The sequence below is a fragment of the Larus michahellis genome, chromosome 10 (assembly GCF_964199755.1).
Source record: "Larus michahellis chromosome 10, bLarMic1.1, whole genome shotgun sequence".
Lineage (NCBI taxonomy): Eukaryota > Metazoa > Chordata > Aves > Charadriiformes > Laridae > Larus > Larus michahellis.
The window spans coordinates 4470459-4494825 of NC_133905.1; the positions used below are offsets into that span (position 1 = coordinate 4470459).

General features: G+C 40.2%; 1 protein-coding gene across 1 annotated transcript; it reads left to right on the forward strand.

Moving 5' to 3' along the window:
• The first annotated feature begins 1288 nt into the window (after positions 1-1288).
• On the forward strand, positions 1289-22123 carry TXNRD3 (thioredoxin reductase 3). Its single transcript, XM_074602734.1, has 16 exons — positions 1289-1738; positions 8960-9020; positions 10590-10699; positions 10881-10994; positions 12862-12934; positions 13817-13936; positions 14349-14491; positions 15892-16007; positions 16116-16341; positions 16571-16663; positions 17121-17197; positions 18094-18250; positions 18450-18557; positions 19487-19582; positions 20483-20617; positions 20893-22123. Exons 1-16 carry the CDS (start codon positions 1616-1618, stop codon positions 20953-20955), a joined length of 1815 nt encoding a protein of 604 aa, XP_074458835.1. The 5' UTR covers positions 1289-1615; the 3' UTR covers positions 20956-22123.
• The last annotated feature ends 2244 nt before the right edge of the window (positions 22124-24367 follow it).

The window sequence follows — 24367 nt, forward strand, 5'->3', positions numbered from 1 at the left end:
ACCAGGCCCATTTTCATAACCAGTGGCATTACAGCTTTTATATGTGATTATTTTTAGCATCAGTAAACAGCAGTATGGCTCGTCTGTGGCAGGTGTGGGAGGGAGCACTGGACTTTATTTCCTGCTTTGTTACAAATTTCCTAGCGAGCCTTACTAAATTGCTCTGTCTCTGTGCTTTCCTCACTTATGGAAAATAATTCCTACCACTCAGAAGCTTGCAGGGTTTGATTTAGTAACGTTAGCGAAGCTCTTCAATGTTAAACCAGGGCAACACCTCATGATTGTTTACAGAAAGCTGTTGCTGCAATTGGTAAACACCGGCTTGCCCTGCAGGGAGATGACCATGTTCTTGGGACCTTGGCACGCAGCCTGCCATTCTCCAGCCAAAAAAACCCCACCAAAGCAGTCAGATAGTTGAGAGAAAAGGAAAGGATTGAACTCTGGAGAAAGAAGGAAGACGACTGCTCAGTTCTAGAGAGGAAGGGTCTGCCATATTAGCATCCTGGAAACAGTGGAAATAGCCTGGATCAGGGCACGGAACAAGAGGAATGTTGTCAGCTCTTTCCACTGTTCAGGCCAGGACAATGTCCCGTTCCACCTTTCAGTCCTGACAATTACTGTAATTCTTGGGAAGAGAATAATCAACCTAACCAGAGACGTGTGTAACCATAAGCAGTACCAGATGCTATAGCATCCCCTTCCTTTAACCCTGTAACGTGCTAAGAAAAGGTAGCTTCTTTCTGCTGTCTTGGCTAGCATGTTCTCAAGGCATTATCCATTTTATTTTAGGAGAAGCTCCACCTGCACCCCTATCCTCCCTGGGCACAGGACACCCAAGCAGCAGGTGAAGGCAGATGGGGGGGTAAGCTGCTCTCCCCCTGTAGAAAGCAGCCCAACCCCCCCCCCAGACTTTGCCCTAACATATAGGGCACCCGGAAGGACAAAATCGGCGTCCCCGACCCCCGCTGCCGGTATTTGCTCCGCACCGGGAAACGCGGCGATGGCCGCCACCTCAAGGCCGGACGGCCGATGACGGGAAGAAGGGAGGAAGGCCAACGACACCTGAGCCAGGCCCAGCTCCTGTCTGTCCCTTCCAGTCGCTTCCCCTCGCAACAATTTGCCCTCCCCAGCCTCTGGAGGCGCCGCGGGGCGACAGGGAGGCCACAGGAGGCACCGCCCCAGCACCCGCCGAGGCCTAGATACCCCGCCGCTGCCTGGGCAGCGCGACGCGCACTACGCATGCGCCCTCTCCTCTCCCGCCTCTTGGGTTGTTCCACGCCTCCTCTCAGAGGCGAGGGGTGCCTCAAGAACCAGCAAATGTAGCCCTGTATAAATCGCCTGTAAGTAAACGGCATAACTTCTACCCGTGATTAAAAGGGCTTTTTATTGCTTTACAATGAGTCATAGTGCGTGTGGCTGAAAGAAAGGGCGGGAAGCACTCTTTGGCATTTCCCACACACACCCCCCCTCCGTCTCTGCGGGTAGGTCGGTCCGGCTCCCCGCTCCGGAAGGGGCGGGCTGAAGGCAGAGGCTCAGTGCGGGCGTCGGGTGCGCGCCGGTGCCGTAGCGTGAGTCGGGCGCGCGCCGGGCGGTCGCATCCCGCCTCAGCCCCGCCATGCCGCCGCCGGGCCAGACTCAGCTCCCGGACTGGGACGGCCTCAAGCTCCGCGTCCGGACCCTCATCGCCTCCCACCGCGTCATGATCTTCAGCAAGAGCTACTGCCCTTACTGCAATAAGGTGAGGCGGCGGCTGGAGTCACCTCGCCGCCCTCCCTCCCCTCGCTCGCCCTCTCCGCGGCCCCGGCAGCCGCTGGAACGGGGCCTCACGGAGCCGCTTCCCGCTCCACGCCGGCGGGGAGGAGGCAGGCCTGGCGCGGCCCCCGTGCGAGGCCAGAGGCATCTCCCCTGAGGGCGCCGGCTCGCGAGGCTGACGGCCCGCCTCGGGCGGGGGAAGCGCGCTGGGGGAGGAGGGTTGAAAAGCAAATGCTGTGGGGATGTGCTCCTTGTGACGGCGCCCTCGGGGTTTGGACGGTACAGGAGTACCGCGCCGCCCGATCCGCTTCACTTAAGCACCGGGTGCCACCCCTTAAAAACCCCCTTGTCAGGCTTGAAGCAAGGCAAAGGTCCAAACGGGCGTCCTCAGCAGTTTTTTCCCTTTGCCACGTGAGTGTGAAGGGGTAGATGAAGGTGTGGGAAGTTCCGCACGGCGTGGTTGTTCCTCAGCCAAACAGCTTTTTTATCTGTTACTTGAAGGTCAGAGTGCTTCTTTCTTATTGAAAGTTTGAGCGCCACATTGGTGTTCAAGTTGGACAAAGTTACATCCCCAGAGAGAAAGCTACATTAAGTTTTCTGCTTTTTTTGAAATTTGAGGTAGAAGCAAGAGTGTAAGTTTTAAATGCTGGCCTTAATGTGTGTTTAAAAAATACAGGCACTATTGATTAATTGTAATGTTCAGTGAAAAAATATTTTTCTAGTGCTCATTATGCGTCAATATCATAGGGTAGCTGTAACTAGTGATCCAGAGTCATTAAAGAAAAACAGGATCTTCATTAGAATTTTACGATACCAAGACACTGTAGTCATAGCCGGTACAGAATCTGGGCGTTTGTAGGTATTGTGATTCTTGGATGTTTACAAAGAGCATGTTATGAAGTGTCAGTTAAACCTCATAATATTGTATTTCATGTGGCTGTGGTGGAAAAATGTATTTGGAACTGTGGGATTGAGTCCTGGTGTTCCTCAATTAAATTGACAATCAGGAAAACACTCAGAAGCTGCACTCCCACGTGTAGGTTAGGTTTAGTTCCCGTAGCTCTAGTGAGGGAGGAGATATTGTGACCCTGTTTGTTGTAGAAAACTTTAACAAATGTATCCTGTTTCACTTGCAACTTAATTGAGTTTTTGTGAAAGGAAGCTTTTGTGTGTGGCAGGGTAAGCAAAACCAACACCTTCTCTCCAAGAATGTATTGACAGAAAGATAGTATAGCATAGTAGGCAGCCCAAATCCTTCTAAAATTTGCTTACTTATCAACTTATTCAACTGAAGTTTTAGCAAATGAATTAATGATCGGGTAGGAGTCTTGCTCAACTCTAGTCCAGTTGACAAAAATGGTATCTTCTGTTGAGAAGTCCTTTTTTTGAGGACCGTCCACTGAGAAATACTTAGTCGTGCCTGCCCCTGTTGCTCTGTGTGCTTTTAGTGATCATGATTGCTCAAGTGTTGATATTCATGGCACTCAGTGTGGTGGTTTTGAGATCATATAAAGGCATAGTAACTTTTTAAGACTTGCAAGCTTTTCCTTCATCTGTTGCTGGCGTTGCAGTGGGCTAGACTAACACAAGGAGTTTAAGAGAAACAGAGATTCGATTGTAGTCCAGTTTAATGGAGTCCAGTGATAAGTCCAGATTAATGTTCTGTCCTGCATTCATTCAGAGCTTCTCTATTAGGCAGGATTACTTGCTTCAAGGAAACACTCAGATATGAGGAACGTTCTCTTTGTTGTCTTGGAAAGGAAAGAATGAATATCACGAGTAGGGGATCCTCTCTCATGGCCCTTCCTAGGAAGGATAGTTGAAAGACCTTATATGGATCTTCGTGAAGGAACAGATGATAAACTCGGGGGTTTGCAAGGAAAAGCCAATTGCTCTAGCAGGCAGATTTACTTAGTTTACTTTCCTGTTTGGAACAGGACAGAAAGGTAATATGATGAAGTAAACATGTAGAAGAGGTATATATTACAGAGAGACAATTAGAGAAAGACAACTTATGAGAGAAGGAAGCCACACATAAGACATCAAGTACTAAAACAGAAATATCTGCAACAGTATGAGTATTAACAACCTCTCCCACTGAAGACTTAAAAAATGGTGAAAGGAATGGGAGAACAATAGGTAATGCAGCATTCTTGTTAGCTAATCAAGTCTGTAGAATTAATGAAGTGGATATAATTTGAAAGTGTGGTTACAGCTTGGGTACTTAGCCTGTAATCACATAGTTTTGAGTTCTTAAAGATAGACGGATATGAATAGTGTGCACTGTGTCTGTCTTTTGCTGTGGATGGTTGTTAGCAATGTGGTTTTGGTGGGATTAATTGAAAAACTGATGATGTTAAGCACTACTGCAGAGAGCACTCATGCTCTAAAAGGACCTAATTTGGGGGGTGGGAAGAATTCTTTATTTCAAATGGATGTAGCCATGCTGGAAGAAAATTAAGATTGTGCTTTCCTTTAGAAAAGCACTGCAAATAAATTCTCTAAATGAATTAAGTAGTTGATTCTGTTCAGTTTAGCTGGTAGCAAGAGTAGGCAGTTGTGCAGTTCTCTTTCTGCAAATGCAATTTATTGTTCAATTGCTTTAGCAAGGCAGCATTGGAGAGGGGGTGGTGTTAGAATGACTTCCTTGTCATAACTTACTTGATTGTTCTTACCACCCTGAAAAGATTAAGAAAGATAGACCTGCATAAAGAAAACATATTTTTTTAACATGAAAAATCGCCAAGTCTGAACGCTGTTATATGTTGAAACTATTTTAAGAGCAACAAATGTGGTTGCATAGAAGTTGCTGGTTATGCTATTACCAGTTACATTCTGTATTTGCAGGTGTTTCTGGTCAATTCAGCTGTAGCTATTACAGAATGTTAGCTGATATGGGAAACAGCAGACATCGGACATACCATACTTAAATTTACTGTACGAAGCTTATTTCAAACCTGCTTAGCTACTCTAGTGACAGAAAGCATCTCCAGGAAGAGTTTTTAAAGTGTTAGACCAAATTCTCAGTTTCAGAGAGCTTACCTACTGTTCAGTAATATCTGGAAATTTGTCTAGTCTCTCTTTGTGAAAATGCGAAAGGTTTACTCAATAAATGAGGCCATTGCATTGGTCGGAAGGGCAGTAAATGGGTGTATCGGTGACCGTGCAACCTCGTATCCCATCCCAGACACTGTTGGAGCAATTACATTTTTAGGACTGGGAAATTTCCCAGTATGCCATTGAAGTTTCCAGTACTGTTTGACTTAGAAATTTCTTGACCAGACTTTGTATTAGTTCTATTGAGTTAAAAGTTTTCAGTGGATCTTTCTTTAATTAGTTGGTCTAATAGATCTTTTGATCTCATTTTAACTTTGGCTTTTACAATGTCAGGTTGCAGTAAGTTCTCTGGTTTATGTATTGTATGGAGGTTTACTTCTTTTTCATTTCAAAATTGTTTTCTGGTAAATGCAGTTGTTGCTGTTTGATCCAGTGAGTATTTCTGAGAAATCGTTTCCTGTTCACCTTATCTAGATATTACTTATAATTAGTGTGTGTTATCTTTCTACTCCTCCTAAATCATTTTCTTTTCCAAACTGAAATAATCTATTATCTCTTGCCTGTATTGAGGATTTCGTAACTCTGATCATGTACTTGTTACTTTTCTGTTTCATTAGCACAATGCAAGCATGATCTGTTCATAAGCATAAAGCGCAATAGCTACTTCTAATTAGGATGCTGACATTTGTCTGATTTTCTCTACTCGTATCTTCCATAGAGAATAAATGTTGCCTAAATGTATTGTCTTAAATCTGTCCTTTCCTGAGTGTAATGATTTCTTGTCCTACTGATGTTTTCTGTCCTGTCCCCCCCCGCCAGCTGCTGTTGCAATGCTTTAGCAGGTGGGTTTTTTTTAATTTAAAAAACCCACTAATGAAAACTTGCCTGTTACTCTGCTGCTTTGCTGCAAACTAAAACAGCAACCAAATAGCTAATTTTGTGACTTCCCCCCAGATTCTTAGCTTATCACTTCATAGTAGCAAACCCTTTAAGCTTTGTTTTTTAGATCTTTCATGGCATTCAGTTTGGGCTTTGTAACAGCAGTTGCAGAGCTGGAGGTCCGGAACAGTGCCACTGTCATTTCCTTTTCGTTCAGTCCGTAGCCATAGTCATTCCAGTAAGCAAGCCTGAAAGAATGGTGAGTTTAGGGCAAAAGTTTTTAGGGCCACCTAGATGGGCAGAGGACTGGAACACAGGATGGGTGAAGAATGAGCTCAGTTTGTTCAACCTTGCAAAGGCTAAGGGGGGACTTTAGTTGCTGTCTTCAGCTACTGAGTGGGAAGACAACCAGACTCTTCTCGGTGTTGCAGAGTGAAAGGACAAGGGCCAATAAATACAAGTTGCAACAAGAGATACTCCAGTGAGGTAAAATGGACATTCTTTACTGTGAGGATGGTCAAACCTTGGAACAGCCCAGAAAGGTTATGGTATCTCTGTCCTTATAGAAATTCAGAACTGGAGTGGACAGTGCTTGAGCAACTTCATCAGACGTCACATTTGGCCCTGCATTGAGCAGGGGGTGGATCAGATGACCTCCAAAGGTCCCTTACAACTTAAATAATTCTATAGTGGTAGAACTAATGTAATCAATTATATAAGCAGAGCTTATATTTGTATATTACTGTGGATACATAGTTGGAGGAACGACTGAGAAAAAAGGTTGGGAGAATTGGGTTTGTTCAGCCTTGACAAAAGAAGGCTTAGGGGAGACCTTGTTACCATGGTCTGGTATTTAAAGGGTGGCTCCAAAGAAGATGGAGACTCCCTTTTGACAAGGAGTCACGTGGAAAAGACAAGGGATGATGTGTACAAGTTTTGTCTGGGGAGATTGTGATTGGACGCGAGGAAGTTTTTTCATAAAGAGAACACTCTCTTTATTGGAATTATTGGAATAATTTCTCCAGGAAAGTGGTGGATTCCCTGTCGTTGGACACTTTTAAGATTGACCTGGACAGGGTGCTGGGCCGTCTTGTCTAGACCGTGCTTTTGCCAAGAAAGGTTGGACCAGATGATCCTTGCAGTCCCTTCCAACCTGTCATTCTGTGATGTGATAAGAAACAGACCATGTAGTTGGTAGAGATCACAAAAGCTTTATGTTTGTCTGCATAAAGCTGAAACTCCAGTAGAAAGCCCTGGAATACTCGGCCTTTGGCACTGTAACACCATGGATCAGCACAGTAACAGCATGGATCACAGCGACAATAAAAACATTTTATTCATCATGTGTTTGACATCTGTAAGCTTATTAGATGTGACTCAACTTACTCTTAGTGAAGCGCTGTCAATAAATTTGAGGTTCATCAGAAAGCTAGTTGTAAAAGATTTCTTCTGAATTGGCAGCAACTTTGTATGCTTCATTGTTCAGACTCCACACTGGCAAGGGGATCCATCACACAGACATTTAGTGCTTCTTGCGAGAGCTGTTTTCACATCAAGACAGTTATGATTAAAAGCAGATATTTTACCCATTGCCTTACCATATCTATTTGCATGAGTAAGTGTGCAAATTGTATTTCAAAGGAGTAAATACTGAGAGATGTAATACTACCTCTTGTGCCTTGAGGTATGTCGTCATCCAACTGGAAGGATAGTTCACAGTTTCAGTGCTGCCAGTTTTACAAATAGGTGTTAACTGTAAAAAAAAAAAAAAAATTCCCAGTTTTAAAGTGCTACCTGATTTGAATCTGGTAATGATGCGCTTTGTCCAACCAGAACTGAAGTTAGAAAACAACCCAGAACTCTGTCCAGGCTGGGGAGAATCTCCACTAAGTTGTCGTGTAAGATGTGGGGTTTTTCTTTTTAAGCCTAGGCTCATATATAGGTTCTCCTTCTTTTTGTTTCTTTTCACTCCCTACCACACCTTCCCTTTTAATTTATTGCAGACCTCTGGATGCATGAACAGTGTTTCTAGGACATGTTCCAGTGATACTGTATCTGAGTTTATTCATGGCAATACAGGCGAAAAGCAGACTTTTAATGACCAAGCATCTTTAGAATGCTTCTCCTGCATAATGGAGGAAGAATGGCCATTTAAAAGGATAAAAAATGTAACTGTTACATTCTGTTATTAACTCGCTTAATATTTCACAAGCAAGATAAGACTGATTTAGTACAACAATGGCAAACAAGTTGGAACCGCTCCTGCCTGATCCTGGAGGCTGAGGCAGATGTTGTTGAAGAGCAAACCAAAAATGAGAGCTGGAAAAAAAATTCAAGAGATCATCTAGTCTTGTCCCCTGTCTCATGGTAGGAGAAGCGGTAGTTCAAACACTTTTGAAGTGTACTTTGAAGCCACTCACTGATGAAGACTGTCATCTACTCAGGCAATGTGTTCCAGTGTCTTGTCATTAGGAAAAGCTTTTCCTAAAGTCTAATCTCAATCTCTTGATGAGGTTCAAGACCATTGCTTCTTATTCCATCTGCCACCACTTCTCTTCTTCCTTGAGGCAGTAAATTATTTATTTGAATACAGTTCTGCTCCCCCCACCTTGTTTTCTTTATGTTAAACCCAGTACATTGACTCCTTACACTAATTGTGCTCTGCTTGTTATAAAAAAACTTCTGAAGTACAGCAACCAAAAGTGAAGGCAGTGCTGGTAGGCACGAGCTGTCCTACTGCTGAGTACACTTGGAGAGTGTTACTCTTTCTGCAGCTTTTTATAATGCACTTTTTTATTTTTGCATTTACTTGGCAGTGTTTTGTTTTGCATATTATCCTCTACTCCCTTTTTTTCTTTTTTTCCTTAGTTCTATGAAGGAATCTGTCTGCTACTTTTTCTTTCTTCTTGATGTTTTTCCATATGTCAGTTATTCTCATGGCTTTTGGCATCTGCCAGGGACGGAGAAGTCTGCAGCTAAGCAAATTGTATGTAGAAATGTTTTCTTAAGGTAATGAAACCAGTATTGGAAGATTGCTGTGATGTGGGATGCTTAATCTGAATGCTGTGAAATAGCCTGGCTTTAAGTGGGGAACATGCAAGACATGGAAGTAGTGCCAAACTTTACCAAAGGCATGTAGAGCTAGAGCCTCAAAGCATAATAACTGAGGCTTAAAAGTTACCTGTGTATGTCCAACAACTGAGTTTTACCCCAAGCTGTGTATCAGATCTTGTGAAAGCTTTGCACTGCATTGTGTCTGTTTCTGTTGCAGGTGAAAGAACTCTTCCGCTCTATGCATGTGGAGTACTATGCTTTGGAACTTGATGTAACTCGTAAGTATAAGAAAGAAAATCTGTGACATGCTGCTTATTGTAACTAAAAATGGGTGACTGTGCATAACACTCTAAGCTGTCTTGAACTAATTGGAGGATATACAAAACGATTAAAATAAATCTTAATATATTCAGAGATAAAGTCAAGTAGGCTTCAGTGTAGATTTTAATACAGGATATGTTTTTAATGTAACTGGAAGCTTTGACTCTTTGTTTATAAATCATCAGCTGATAGAGGATGTAAGATCTGATTTCTCTCTGAGGAGCTCTGTCTTTTGGGAAAAAGCCTGTGGTATTTTTCTCCTACCTTAGGTTCTTTTGTGGCTTCAGATGCATTGTTAATGTTTGACTTGGTATACGGCTGACCTTCATAGGGAAATTTGCTGAGTCATTGGAGGGAAGGGTAAATGCCAGTACCTTGGCTGTTGCTAGTTTGAGTTTGTTTTTTTTTTTTTTTTCTTTAAAGCCCAAGCTGCTTTAGTTTTAATACGTCTGTAGTGCATTATGTGTATATGACTGTGATGCATGTAGTTTTTGATGTAGTTTTGAGAACAAGTAGTATCTAACAGTAGACTCTTAGTTGCATTGTCGGTAAGCTGTTGAATGTGTATTATCACTTTTTTTCCTGTAGAAAACTTAGTTTCCAATGCATTTTTAAAGTGCTAATGCTTTTTTTTGAAGTGTTTGTGCCTAAGCAGTGTTTGGGGAAAAATGTACTGATTTATTGTTCCAGAGCATCTCTTACTTATTTTTACTTCTTATTAAAGTTGTGATACTGTGAACTAATTATAGCCCAAGATATGCAAAGTACAATGCACAGTGGGTTTTTTTTTCTGGAATTACTCCTAATTAATAATGTATTTCCCTTGCAATTGCTCTGATTACTGATACTAAATAAATATGGTGTTAGAGTAGAAAGATTTTAGTCAAAGTGATTACTGGAAATTCTCATTCCCACACTTACTGCTGGACAACTGCTGAGCGATCCAAATGGAGCCTGTGCATAGGTGCTGATGATTCAGATGATAGGTCAGGTCAGGCAATGATAATCTTAAAACTGGAAGGTTTAAGACAGTGTGGTGGGTAGAAAAAGTATGAAGGTAGCTTTAGGGTAAGTAGAAGAGGATATTCATTTTTCCCATCCCCATATTCTCATAATACAAAGCTGCTGGGTAAAACTCTGTGTACTAACACAGAACATACTCCAAAACCAAACAATTCTTATGAAAGAAACACTGTCTGTATGATCTCCTGTGATATCTGTGTAGTACCAAGTGTGACACTGTCAGGAAGAGACTGTTAAGAATCCATGAAATACAAGCACTAAACTATACTTCATCTTTACTCTGTTCTGTAGAATTATGGCTTGAAGCACTGATTTATCCTTGGTATTTAACCGTGCTCTTTTGAGAAGTAGTTTCTGAAGACTTGCTTATGTTCAGGAAGTCTACAAATGTGATGCTTATAATAGAATTGTTTTCTTGGCAGGCCTACAGTATATTGCAGGTTGTTTTAAAAGCTCCCTTCTTGAAATGTTTTCTATAGTGTACCTGTTTCTTTTATTCTTAGCTGATGGCCCCAGTATTCAGCAAGTGTTAGCAGAGCTAACTAATCAGAGGACAGTGCCTAATGTATTTGTGAACGGAACTCACATAGGCGGCTGTGATTCAACTTACCAGGTAACTTTTCTTTAAAAATCTGCTGGAAGTAGACAGGACTGAGTGAATTTGCTGTGTGATAGTAATTAAATTTTGTGTGACACATTACACTGGGTTATCTGGGTCAGAGAAGGCAATGTCATTCAATTTTTGGTTGCTCAGAAATATGTGTGGTTGACTTTTTTTTTTTTTCCCTTCTCAGGCTTATCAAGATGGATCACTACAGAAACTTCTTGGGGATAACAAAGATGCAGAACCCTATGATTATGACCTCATTATTATTGGTGGTGGCTCAGGTGGACTTGCATGTTCCAAGGTATGACGTGAAAATTGCATTAAAGAGCAGGTTGTATATGAAACTTACTCAAAAGTTGGTTTCTGTATTAATCACAATAATATAAAACAGTCTATATTTTGATGATTATTACTGTTCAACTTGTTAATTAATGAATCAGTAGTGGCCTAGTAATGTGCTCACTCAGGAAATCATGGTCTGTGTGGACCAGTTTCTAGCCCATGCCTATTCAAGTCTGTATCCTAATAATAGGTTTTAGGTTCCTGTCTGAGGGTGGAACCAAAATTTTTTCAAGTGTCTCCTCTTCATGTGTAGTACGCAGGCACTTTAATGCTTCCAAATAGTAATCTGGAAAACTTAAAGGCTACTCTTGAAGTACTTTTGGCTGTGTAGGATTTAGGATTGCCAGTCATCTAAAATAAAGTGCTTTTAGCTGTTCTCTCAAGGGATAGGTTCACACTTTAATTCTCTTTCTAGCTGCTTTTTCAGAAATGGTAATAGAGATTGTGTACCTCTTACACAGTTAGCTCTTGTTCAGAGTGCCTAAGGTGTGGATTCAGTTTTCTCTTCTACTTGAGGGATTTGAACGCAGACTTCCCACCTCTTGGCCAGGTATCCTAACCATCAGTTTATAGTTTGGGCATAGTGATGTTATGCTCGACAGCCTCAATGATTGTTGTACAACAATACAGTTAAGGGTGCAACTTTCACTTGATAAACATAAGGCAGGCAGGAGAAGGTGACAATTGAATTCTTCAGGTGGCCAATTGTGCACTTTTAGAATGCTCCAGATCTTTCCTCACAGTGCCTTCTGGCAAAGTGCCATCAGTTATGAACTTGGTGATAGTTACTGAGCTGTTCAGAGTGGGAGAGGTCAGGTATTCACAGATAAAAGATAGCTGTCTAAACCTTGTTTGAGCCAGGATTGCAGTAACTGTACAGGAGTTCTTAAACAGATTTGAGGCACCTAAAGATTTGATCCAAGCCCTCCAAAGATCAAACAATGGGTAGATTCAATCAAGTGTCTGGTAATTTCTTGGATAGAGTATACTAAGATTATTCAGGTTGGAATGGACATTAAGATGATGTCTAGTCTAGGCTCCTGCTCCAAGCAGGGTGAACTGTGAGATCAAACAAGATTATGTAGGACTGTATCCGTTTAGGTCTTGAAAATAGCCAGGGGTGAAGATGGCACAGTGTTTCTGGGAAACCTGTTTCACTGCTTGAGTGTCCTCGTGGTGTGAAAGTTCCTTGTATCCAGTCTGAAATTCTCTTGTTTCAACTTACGGCTGTTTTCTTTTGTCCCTCCACTACTTGACAGTGTGAAAAACCTGGCACAATCATTTTAATGACCTCCTCATAGGTATTGGGAAGTTGCTGTTGCCTTCCCTCCAAATCTACCTTTTCTCCAGGCTGAATGTGTCAAGTTCCCTCACCCTTCTCATAGGGCGTGTGCTCCAGCCCCCTGAGCATCTTGATGGTCCTCCATTGAACTGTCTCTAGTTTATTAACGTCACATGTTGGGGTTTTTTCGTTTGGGCCGAGTCAGTCCTGCCCTTGTGAGACAAAAGGAGAGCTAACAGTGTAAATATTTCCTTGGATGAGGTAGAAGAGGATCATCAACTGATAGGCCCATCTCATACCTTCTTCAGATCATGGTTTGTGACAGTGTAGGGTGATATGGGTGCAGCATTTAACATAAGCATCCATTCAAAGTTTAGAAGAAAGTAATAGTTTTTGAGGGATTTCAATTTTTGTCTAGTGAAGGAGGTAGAAGAGCCATAGCCTTCTATTAGTGTGAAGTATATCGTGACCATAAATGAGCGGACAGGCTTTCTTGGTCAGGCGAAAGTTTAGTAATGCTGACTCGTCTCTCCATCTTTTATAGGAAGCTGCTGCCTTGGGAAAGAAAGTAATGGTATTAGATTATGTTGTTCCAACACCTCTTGGAACCTCATGGGGTAAGCTTCTGTTAACTTGTATTTTATGATGTTTGAGTGCCAGTGATACATACTGAGTTGTCAGATATTATGGATTTGTATTCTTAGAAGTGGTGGCTGAATTCCTGTGGTTCTGTAACACAAATATCAAAGGAGTTGTTTTCCTGGCATGCCTGCTTTTCTGGACAGTTTTTTGTTTTGTGCATTGCTAACTCTCCGTTCTTTGTCAAATGTTGTTCTAGTTCTGTTCGCTTTCAAATTGTGTCTGTGCATTTTCACATTCTCATGCTTGTGGGGTTTTTTTTTTTTGCCTTTTAGTTCATCTAGTTCTATTTTGTGGGCAACTGATCTAGGCTGCCTCTAGAACAGTGTGACTATATGCCCATGCGTGCCTCATCTTTCCATAATTAAAGACAGCTGCTGTCTGACCTTATTAATGCAATTGGCAGTTGAGAATGAGTAAGGAACTTCATTGGTCAAACTTTATTGAGTTGAGGTATGAATATGTTTTCATAGCTAAGATCTCAAACAAATACATATTTCAAATTGCACATAATAGGCGATACTAAACTCTGGGAACTCTGGGCTTTTTGCCTTGCTTACTTGCCAGTCTGACTAAAATCTGAATCCCTCTGGGGTAGGTATCCTGGGTCTATGTTTAAGACAGCACAATGTACCTTTCTTTGTTCAATGAGTGAAGTAACCTCTTAAACTGAATACAAACTTGTACGTTTAGTGTGTTCATTGTATTTTAAAATGTCTCTTACAACAGAAATTTCATGTTACTTATGTGGCTATAGCAAACATCACCAACAGATATATGGGTGATTATACAAAGCATATTATAGGAAAAGCATAAATATCCCGTTCACAAGGGTAATAACATGGTTCTTTCTGTCTTAGGACTTGGTGGCACGTGTGTAAATGTAGGTTGCATTCCTAAGAAGCTAATGCATCAAGCAGCACTTCTGGGTCAGGCACTCCAAGACTCAAGGAAATATGGGTGGCAGTATGAAGAACAAGGTTAGTAAGAACACAGAGGACAGACCAAGGCAGTGTGCAGATGAGTCTCTGAGCTTAAGTGCGTTCTGGTACTTTGGACTTAGTAAACTAAAGGCAGAGTTCACTAGTTTTCTTAGGTGAATCAGAAGGCATCCTCCTCCTTGAGTCATAGAAACCTTTAGGATTGAAAGCTAATTACATTTTGTTCTCTATATTATCTAAATTAAATGAAAGAACTTCTAGAATGGGCTTATTTCAGATAGTAACAAGTCAGGTAAATATTAGCATAGTAGAACAAGACTTCAATATGTATCCTCATTACTGATGATAATTGTTTCCTTAGCGTGATGTACAATGAATAAGATTTAAGTTTTTCTTTAAGGGTTCATTGCACTTTGATTTCTTTAAATATGAAATTAATGTCTTGTTTCAGTTAAACACAACTGGGGGGTCATGGTAGAAGCAATTCAAAACTACATTGGTTCTTTAAATTGGGGCTATCGAGTGTCCTTAAGAGAGAAGTCTGTGACATACCTCAATTCTTACGGAGAATTCATTGAACCACACAAAATTAAGGTATGTACTGTGTTTAAAACGTTTAGTTGGGAGAGAAAACTCGTGTTCTAAAACTGCGTTTTAAAATCCAACAAGGAAAAGACTTCATCTTGACGTTGCCAACTTAAGTTAACTGAAGTTAAAACCGCATTTGTGAAATAAGTTATTGATTCAAATTATTGTACTTTAGTACATGCCACAGTGTTTGAAAACCTAGTAAGTGTTACGTAAGAGTAACGTGGATATCTGTAAACTTATGCCTCAGTTGCTAACTTCATGACTAGGGTCAGCAGCCTGAGGGGAAGGGGGGGAGGAAAAGCTTTATCTGTACAATTTTGCCACTTAGAAAATCTTCATACTAAAGCATAAAAACTATTGAAATTAAATTCAGATTAAGAACTTGCGTAACAGCACTCCTAAAACCTTATGCTCTATCAGCATAAGAATTAAACTGTCAGTCTGGCAAGACAAAATGTGTGCTGGCAATCTTGCTGTTAGTGATCATACTGTAGCAAGGTTAACTTAGAAGTGCATATTGAAGACAACTGTTTGGTTCAGTGGGTGTAATTGTCTGTTTTCAGTATGAGTTTGAAGGCTGAGCTACATGTGTTTCGAACCAAGAGATTAGCACTGAAAAGATAGTAATATGCTCAACTTACCTCATCTACCAGTTGTTCTAGTGTTCAGGTATGCAGGTCATCTACTGAAGTGTCCTTAGTCTATAAATGAAGTAGAACAGACAGTCAGCAGGAGGTTGGACTAGATGACCTCCTGAGATCCCTTCCAGCCTGAATTACTTGATGACTTGATGGAGAGAAGTTTCCCTTCATCTGTATTGGAAAATAACAAAAGATAAGAATAAATGTCAGATTTCAAGAGATGCATTGGCAAGATGAAATTTCCCAAGACCAAGAACCTCTAGAGGTCGTATTAGTTTGAGTTCATTTAAAGTTGGGTCTTAGGCTCTCTGAAATCGTATAACTAGATACTTTTTTTTAAATTTTATTTCTACATTACCCTAAGAACTAATTGATATTATTCTGTCACTAGCATCGTGTTAGCCTTCTGTTGGAAGTGAGAGGCGGGGGGTTTAATAATTTGTAGTATTTTGTAGCTTGAAAGTAAAGTTGTTTATGAACAATTCAATCTGAATGAGTAGTTGAAATGGGCAGGATTCAAAGAATAAATGATTTTTAGTGCTCTAACAGATGTCAGAAAAGCATGATAGTTTGTGATTTAAACCTATTATTCTTCAGTGACCTGCGTGGCTTCTCTAAATGCATTAGTTCTTGTTTGAAGCTCCTTGTTCTTGATTCTTAAACATATCCGCAAGATTTAAGGGGAGGATTACTTTTTTTATTATTTTATCTTAAAACCCGTTCCTATGATAAAGACTTACTTAACTGTGTCTGTATAAACAGGCAACTAATAGGAAAGGACAAGTAACCTATCACACGGCAGAGACTTTTGTCCTGGCAACAGGAGAAAGGCCTAGATATCTGGGTATCCCTGGAGATAAAGAATACTGCATTACAAGGTGAGATGAAAAGGTGTAATAGACTGAATTTTGCCTGCTCTAGTGTTTGCAAAGACAAACAAGCTTGTGTTGAAAGTACTTTGTAACTTACACTTCTTTTCTTTTTAGTGATGACCTCTTCTCCCTGCCTTACTGCCCTGGCAAAACTCTAGTTGTGGGTGCTTCCTATGTGGCTCTAGAATGTGCAGGATTTCTTGCTGGTCTAGGTCTGGATGTCACAGTGATGGTGCGTTCCATACTTCTTCGGGGCTTTGACCAAGAAATGGCAGAAAGAGTAGGTGCACATATGGAAACACACGGCGTAAAGTTCATCAGGAAGTTTGTACCTGTTCAGGCAAGTGCTTTCTTTAGGTTTCTTCTCTCCATGCGAAGATACTTTAAACAGCATATGTAGAATGCATGTCTGTCTGGGAAGGCTTTGACTCTGCACAGGAATAAATGTTTTATGAGATTAAGCTTTTTTCTTACTGCTGAATGATACATTAGTAGGTCAAGGTTTAAAGTGACAATGTGAGTGAGCTCTGCTGCTTAAGGTCATTCTAAGCTTGCAAATATTTATACAGGTTGAACAGCTGGAAGAAGGCATGCCTGGAAGACTGAAAGTGATAGCAAAGTCTACTGAGGGAGAAGAAATCTTTGAAGAAGAATATAACACTGTAAGCATTTCTGGATTTGAAATAACCTCGTATAACAGCACATGAAAATGTATTAAAATACTTTAAAAGTTGCACAGGAAAAAAGTAAAGGGAAATCTTGCTTGAAAAATTGTTCACTTAAATTGCTGGTAGAAGAAAATACATGAAAATTCAATACTCATCTTCAGTTGAGCCCTGGCCTCAGAATGGGTGAAACTTTACGTGCATGGAATTTAGTTCATAGGAACAGTATTATTGCTTCTGGTTTTGTTCTGGTATTAATGTTTTGCTGCTTGTTTGCATCTCTGAAACAAGTTGCACATGGACAAGCCTGAACTGTTGGTGGCTCTTTAAAGAACTTCTGGAAAAGTCACTTCAATTGTATGCTTCAGTTTTTTTCAGAACAAGACCAAAGGAAATCTTATGCTGATTACACCTCTCTTGCATAAAATTATTATATTTAATTTTGGTTTTTCAGGTTTTGATAGCCATTGGTCGTGATGCATGTACCAGAAATATTGGTTTAGAGACAATTGGTGTCAAAATCAATGAGAAGTGAGTATTGCTTAACTTCTTTAAACCACTGAATGCAATGATTTAATATTTTTTTTTTACCTCTAACAATACCTAATGATACTCGTGCTTTTTTTTTTTTAATCCTTTTATACCTGGCAATTATGTGAACCTTTAAAACCTTTTCTCTCCTGGACTTGACTCTAGTTGTCCATTAACTTCATTTCTTTAATGTGTATTTCATAAAAGAACTATTCTGAATGAGTTAATACCTACTTGTTGGCCACTGTGCTTAAGGAATAGTTTTAATATATATGCTTAATTTACTTACAAACTGCAGTTTAATATTCTGTTAAATTAAACATTTTAACTAGCTCATGTGGCAAGTTAATCTAGGGATTTAAAGAGGCAGCAAACTACTCACTTCCTGCAGATTTAAGTTTTTTCTTGTTTCTCCCTGGTCTCAGTGCAAAACTCTTGCAAAGTAGGAGGCAGGATTATGTTGTTCAGGAGAAAGAAAAATTAAGATCAGGTTGCAGCAGCTAACTGCGTACTAAGCCATCCTACTTAAACACGTGAGTGATATTGCAGCTCTTTTTCCCCATAGGGGAAAATGTACATTGCAAGCTGTACAATAATCAAGTAAAAGATCATGAGTCCAAGGATGTCTGAATAACTTCATTGTCATTGAACACACACTGTTGCTCAGGTCAGAACTGGCCCACTGAATACTGACTTCAGATGAGTGCCAGAGTTGGAGGTAATTGATGCTCTCAGGAGTTTGTAGTTGAAGTGAAAAAGGCATAAGTATATCTAATAAAATGTGCTCAGTAGTTAGAATAACAACTTTCTAGTAGAACTTCTCTCCCCTGATTTTTGCTGAGTTCTCAGGAAGGTTATGATACTGAACTCTACTCTCATTTCTGTTTGTTTTAAAGGAATGGGAAAGTACCTGTAAATGATGAAGAACAAACCAATGTGCCTTATGTTTATGCTATTGGAGATATATTGGATGGAAAGCTTGAACTTACTCCAGTTGCTATTCAAGCAGGGAAACTGCTAGCCCGCAGGCTTTATGGTGGTAGTACCACAAAGGTAAAGCTATAAGAATACAACTTCAACTTATTTCTACGCTTTTTGCCTCAGAATTGCAATAACATGAGTTGATTTGCCCACTTGACTGCAGGCACTGCAAGTGTTTTGTGTTTAAAAAAAAGTGCTGATACAACTTTTCCTGTTATATACTATATGGAACTTGCATAGTCTAAACATATATTTTGTTTTTTATTTTTAGTGTGACTATATCAATGTACCGACAACAGTGTTTACTCCTTTAGAGTATGGCAGCTGTGGGTTAGCTGAAGAAAGAGCCATAGAAGAATATGGAAAGCAAAACTTGGAGGTGAGAGCACTGAAGACTTGTTTAACTTGTAGCTTGAGAGTGTTTTTTCTTGTGCCTTGCTGTTTTACGCTCGAGTCATAGTATTAAAACAGGATTAGAATGTTAGCTTGTTAGCTAGATAGGTCTTTGATCGTGGAAGTGTTGTCGTCTGACTAACAAGCTATTAGACTCCCAGAAATCCAGGACTGGGATTGATAATGTTAGAATTGTGTGTAGGTATTTGTATGCTGCCAAGAAGTATTTGACTTCAGCAGGCCGAACTCAGGTTGCAAAACTGTAGGTGGTGGGTTTTTTTTTTTGTTATTGTGAATTAAAGACATATTGCTGAAGTATACCAAACTCTTGGGAAGAACTGTCTATTTTCTGCTTATTCACTGTACTTGAATTGGGAATTAGTTTCTTCCTGACCTTTTCTTATGGCAGTAGGAATATCGGGCATAACTTCCCTGTTCTGTGGTAATTTCTGGGTTCTGCACTTCTCTGAAGAGTTTCATTAAAGCTGTTTGCATGCCTTGTGTTTAACTCCTTACGTCTTTCAAATACACTTGGCATTATTCAGTTTCTGCTGTTAACTGTTTTGCAGAATAGGTTTAAAATTATAGTAACTAGATATTAATTTTGTATGACTAAAGCACTTCTCTTTCTGAAAGTACAATCTTAAAATGCTGTCTTATAGCTGTTGCTGTTTTAATCAAGTATTTAAATCAGGGGCGTGTGCTTTGAGTCAGGTCTTCCTCTACTGGCTTTTGGAGGATATGGACAGCTTGGGCCAGGGGGAACAAAAATCACTGTCTTGACTAGGATAAGTTATGAAAATCGAGCGAGTTAAATGTGAAACCACCTATTTGTAAAAACATTAAAAATTAGAATTATGTCTGACTGAATTAATTCATCAACTTCTAATGCTCTTTTTCTTGTCATCCTCCCAGGTTTATCACAGTTTGTTCTGGCCACTTGAATGGACAGTACCAGGCAGAGATAACAATACTTGTTATGCGAAGATTATCTGCAGTAAACATGACAATGTAAGTGGCAAGCTGGAATGGGTTTGCTGAGTGTGTTCTTGAAAATTTCTTTTCAGATTACCCAAAGGACTATTATCTTTTATTTTGCCTGTCTGAGGCCAGCTCTACCCATTCTGTTAACATAAGTATTTGTTTTAAGAGGAGAGATCTGATTGTTTTGTTTGGGTGGGTTTTTTTTAGTGTAACAGCTGTTTGAGCAAGTTGTAGCTTTATACATCTTGAAACTTCACCTGAGTTCCTATATCAAGAACAGACTTGTGAAGACATTCATCAGGGTTTTTCTTCCAAGTGGGTTTTGAGCTGACTGTACAATGTGGTGTCTTGCTTTAGGTTTCTGGACCTTGTGGTTTTTGCCTTTTGCAAAGTGCAGTTTTGTATGTTTAGTAAAAACTTGGAAAACATGTGGTTGGTCCTAGGAAACTCAATGATGAGAAATGGGAATTTGTAGTGATCAGTAGGTTCTTGTTGTTGCAAAAAATAAGTGCCAGTGCTGTCCAGTCTTTTCTGTCTGGGAGAACAGGCAAACAAAGGAAGATTTTTGGTGTTTAAAATGAATGATATGATGAAATAGCATGGCTTTTAAGCTAAGAGGAAGTAAATTTACTCTTTTGCTTATTGGCCCACTTAACCCTTTCTCAAAGACTGCAGAAAGTCTCAAAGTTCTGCTTTTATTGGAGTCCCATTGGAAATAACCTAAGTGAAAAGAACACAATGGAAGGAGGGGTTTTATTTAGACTTCACTATGAAGGTTTTTTCCTAGGAAGCTGGCAGTTTTTTTGTTAAAGACTGCTATTGATCTGCTTGTGTAACATATAAATTTTGTAGTGGGAGTTACATACTAGAGCTCTTGTTGAACTTTACCTAGTGCTAACTCCTGTTTTGTTCTCACCTGTCTTAAAGAATCGTGTGGTAGGATTCCATGTTCTTGGGCCTAATGCTGGTGAAATTACCCAAGGTTTTGCTGCTGCAATAAAATGTGGTCTCACCAAAGAATTACTTGATGAAACAATTGGAATCCATCCAACTTGTGGAGAGGTAAGGGAAGGGGAGGGCACAGCTTGATTTAAAACCTGCTTTTGCAGGTGGTTACCTAGATGCAAGGCAAGAATACTGTGTTGTATTTACGAGATCTAGTACTTGCTTAACTTCTAACCATAAGATACTGACATGTGATAGGAAATGTGTTAATTGTGCACTACAACTTGTTTTCCATTGCAATAGTTCAAAGAAATCAAGTATTGTTACTTTACAAGAGGAGACTAATAGCCATGTGGATGATGATACAGAGCTTTTCTTTTGGTGTCTTACAGGTGTTCACTACAATGGATATTACAAAATCTTCAGGACAAGACATCAGTCAAAGGGGCTGCTGAGGTTAAACCTGCTGTTTTACATGTTTTCATGTTGTGCACGCTTGGTTCTGTGGAAGCCCTAATACATCCAACTGCTTTGCAGCAAAATAAACACTTGCATCAGTACCACTGTATGTACTGCAGCTGGGAGTGGTGCCTTTGTGGGGCTTCCTCGGTAAATAGCGTTGCAAATGGAAACAGTAATACAGCAGGGAAATCTTGAACTCTAAATCCTGACTTTGCTTGGAATCAGCACTGCTGTGCTTTTTTGACGTTCTAGCTCGTAACCTTATTCTGAGGTGAGCTACAACTGATGGCAACCATGCAAGTTTGGGAGATCTCTTCGTCCAGTCAGATGACTGAACTTCCCCTGAAGGAAATTCTTACGTTGCACAAATTAAAGCTAACGCTTCTAGGCTCCAGTGTCTTGTATAAATGCCTGAGATAGAGGACAAATGTATAATGAATGATTCTTGCCAAGAGTTTACAGTTGACTGATTTACCTTTTTTGATGCATTTTGTTTTACTTAATTGTATAATCAGTTGAGGCAAGATGGCATAAATTGGATGCAGTGTTGAGTAGTGCAGTTCAAGCACTAGTCTCCCACCTCAACCAGTCTAAAACTTCAAAGTAATCTAAGACATCGCTGTTGTTCACGTTCATAGTTGTTTGACCTCAGGTGACATCATGTCTTTAAGAAAAAAAATTCAGTTGTAGGCATCTTTTGTGTCAGGGTTGAAGAGCATAAGCGCAAGACCTCATCAGTTTGTTCTTGCTGTTTATGACTATATTTTGTGATAATAGTCTCAAATCTTACCCGGAACTGTAAGTCTGTACTCCTCTGTGGAGTATTGAAGTCTTAGAGGATCAGGGTGTGAGAGTAGGTGCCTGCCTGTGATGGTAATAAGTGGTGTACAGAATATCTTTGAAGCATGTGTTGCAGCAGAGAGTACTGACTTGCTGTGCTATCATGATTTGTGTAGTGTTGTGTACAGTCAGTACTCTGAAGCTTTCTTCCACCCCTAGCATTCTGCCTGGGGGGAATCGTGCTTGAATTTGGCTCTTAGTTTTGTCCAAAGAGATGTTTTGAAAGACTACTCTGAACATTGTATCATAATAAACAGTTTTTAACTATTTAATCTATGATGTACCATGGAATTTGAAGTTCAATAAACAACTCATACAACACTTTGTGGTGTCTGACCTCATGGTTTATGTTACTGCATACTTGGAATTTTATTGTGCTTCAATTATATTGTTTATCACATGTGATACTAAAACCTCTATAGGCTGGTGCGTGCTATAATCTTTCAAATGGAGAAACAAGTTGTCTTGCCACATCTGGGGACTTCCTCAAGAAATCTAACATGATTCTATTTCAGTATGTAGAATTCTCTCTGTTCAAAATGAGAACGCAATTGTATACCACTCCTGTATACTCCAGAAGATCCTGAATATATATTTATGTTGGAGTGTTTACCTGCGATATAGCTGAAAGGTGCTCAGTAGAACCTAGCTGGAGCGTCAGCAGCAAATCTTGCTGGTGTTCAAATATAACAACTCTTGGAGACTTTGAGGTTTTGCTGTGGGTGCCTAGTAATAAAGCAAAAAATTTTCAGTTGACAGTGGGGACACTTGCTGAGCTTCTAGTGTTGCTTTGCTGCAGAGCTCTGGCGAGTTACTTGTCCTGGTCTCATAGAAATATTTGGTAGAGCCACCTTCTTGCTATCACTTCTGCAGCAGTGACCTTAAGAATGGCACTGCCAAAACATTGCATGCCTGAAAGTTTGCCTCTTAATAGGTCAGATGGTATAGTTTGAAGTAAAGTAGGCATAATAGTAGTGTAGAAGTGACCTTAATCTCTAAGTTGAAGTGGATGAACCAGAGACTCATTTGAGTGGTTTTAAAAAGTCGGGGGAGATTAGGGTGGACAGCCAGTAGCAGGTAATGTGTTACAGACTTTTGCACAATCTCAACAGCTGAAAGGAAACTTAGTAAACAATAAAACATTCAGAAGGCTTTATATCGTGAGAAACTGACTGCTAATGGCAAAGTTTACCTTGTGTAGCCACGTTATAGAGGAAGTGAAGGAGGAAACAAATTAACTCAATGAATGATTACTTCCTGAATTTACTATTAGTAAGCACTAATTGAGTTTTATTTCAAATCCAGATTTGATTTGCAGGTTCAGGTTAATTGATCAATAATTACCACTTGCATATCTATAGCAGTGTACTAATTGCAGATGTTTCTTATGTCAGGCTGGCCCTGGCTGTCAGCTCTACGTGATATATTTTACAAGCATTGAGCACTCGGTACAGCTAGCCTTTTAGGCTTTAAACTCTCCAGTTAAAATATGCAAGACCAGTATTTTAAGTGAACATGTTGTTTGTGTTTCAGTAGGCTCATGTGTTAAGTAAAGGGTGCCATGACAACAAGACGTAGTTAAAAGCCAAACTTTAAGCTTGACAGTAGATTTTAGAGAAAGAGGTAGAATCTGAGAAGTAAAAACCTCTGACAGCCAATACTCCTAAATGTACAGTCTGACATTGTTTTTCCAATCTTTTTTTGTTTGGTCTGTGGCTGAGTTAAATAAGTAGAATGTCTTCCTGCTTCAGTCTTTTCTAAAGTATCTTTTCTTATGTATTCTCCACCTGGAGTCTAGCTGTTACGTGATCTAAACGCTCAAGTTGTCAGTTATCCCAAGTATTGGGATAATGGGGCTGTATCGTCTCTCATTCTCAAAGTCCTCTTTTGCCCGGCACCTTTCAGGCTTGTATCTTAGTAATGCATTATGTGTAAAACTGAAAATAAATTAAAACCTGCAGGCCTAGTATAGTGGCCATGCGTGGGGAGAATTTCCTGATGTAGTTCTGAAAAGGCTTTGAGACAGCTTTTGCCCACTTCATTATGTTGGCAATTTCTATGGTTTCAGCTGGTCTGCCCTCTGACAAGAAACTTAATGGGGAATGATGTACGTGGCGGTGCAATGGGGTATAACAGCTGAGTCGTTAGCTTGATAAAAGAACTGTGAGAAACAGACATCAGTTTACACACGCTGATTAAATGATCCTCAGTAGGCCAAGTAACTGCAGGTAGTAAGCCCTGGCACTTTCTCTGTACCTATTTGTTTGCTTGAGCGACAAGAGTAGGCACTTAAAACTACAGAGAGAGTCTCTGATTATTAAGCTACGTAAGCAGATATTCATTTAAATGCTACTTACGTTTGTCTTCAGTTATCAAACTTGCTTTGATGGAAACTCAGCTAATGCAAGTCCAACTGGGTTTAGAATGCTCTAAAACAATCTTCCCTCTAGCTAACAAGGAACAGATGCCTTCTCCTGAAACTCATTTGCTCCAAATCATAAGTGAGTTTGAGTAGTACAGACACTCGAGCAGTGACACTACAGGCAAAACAGTGTGTTTAAACAC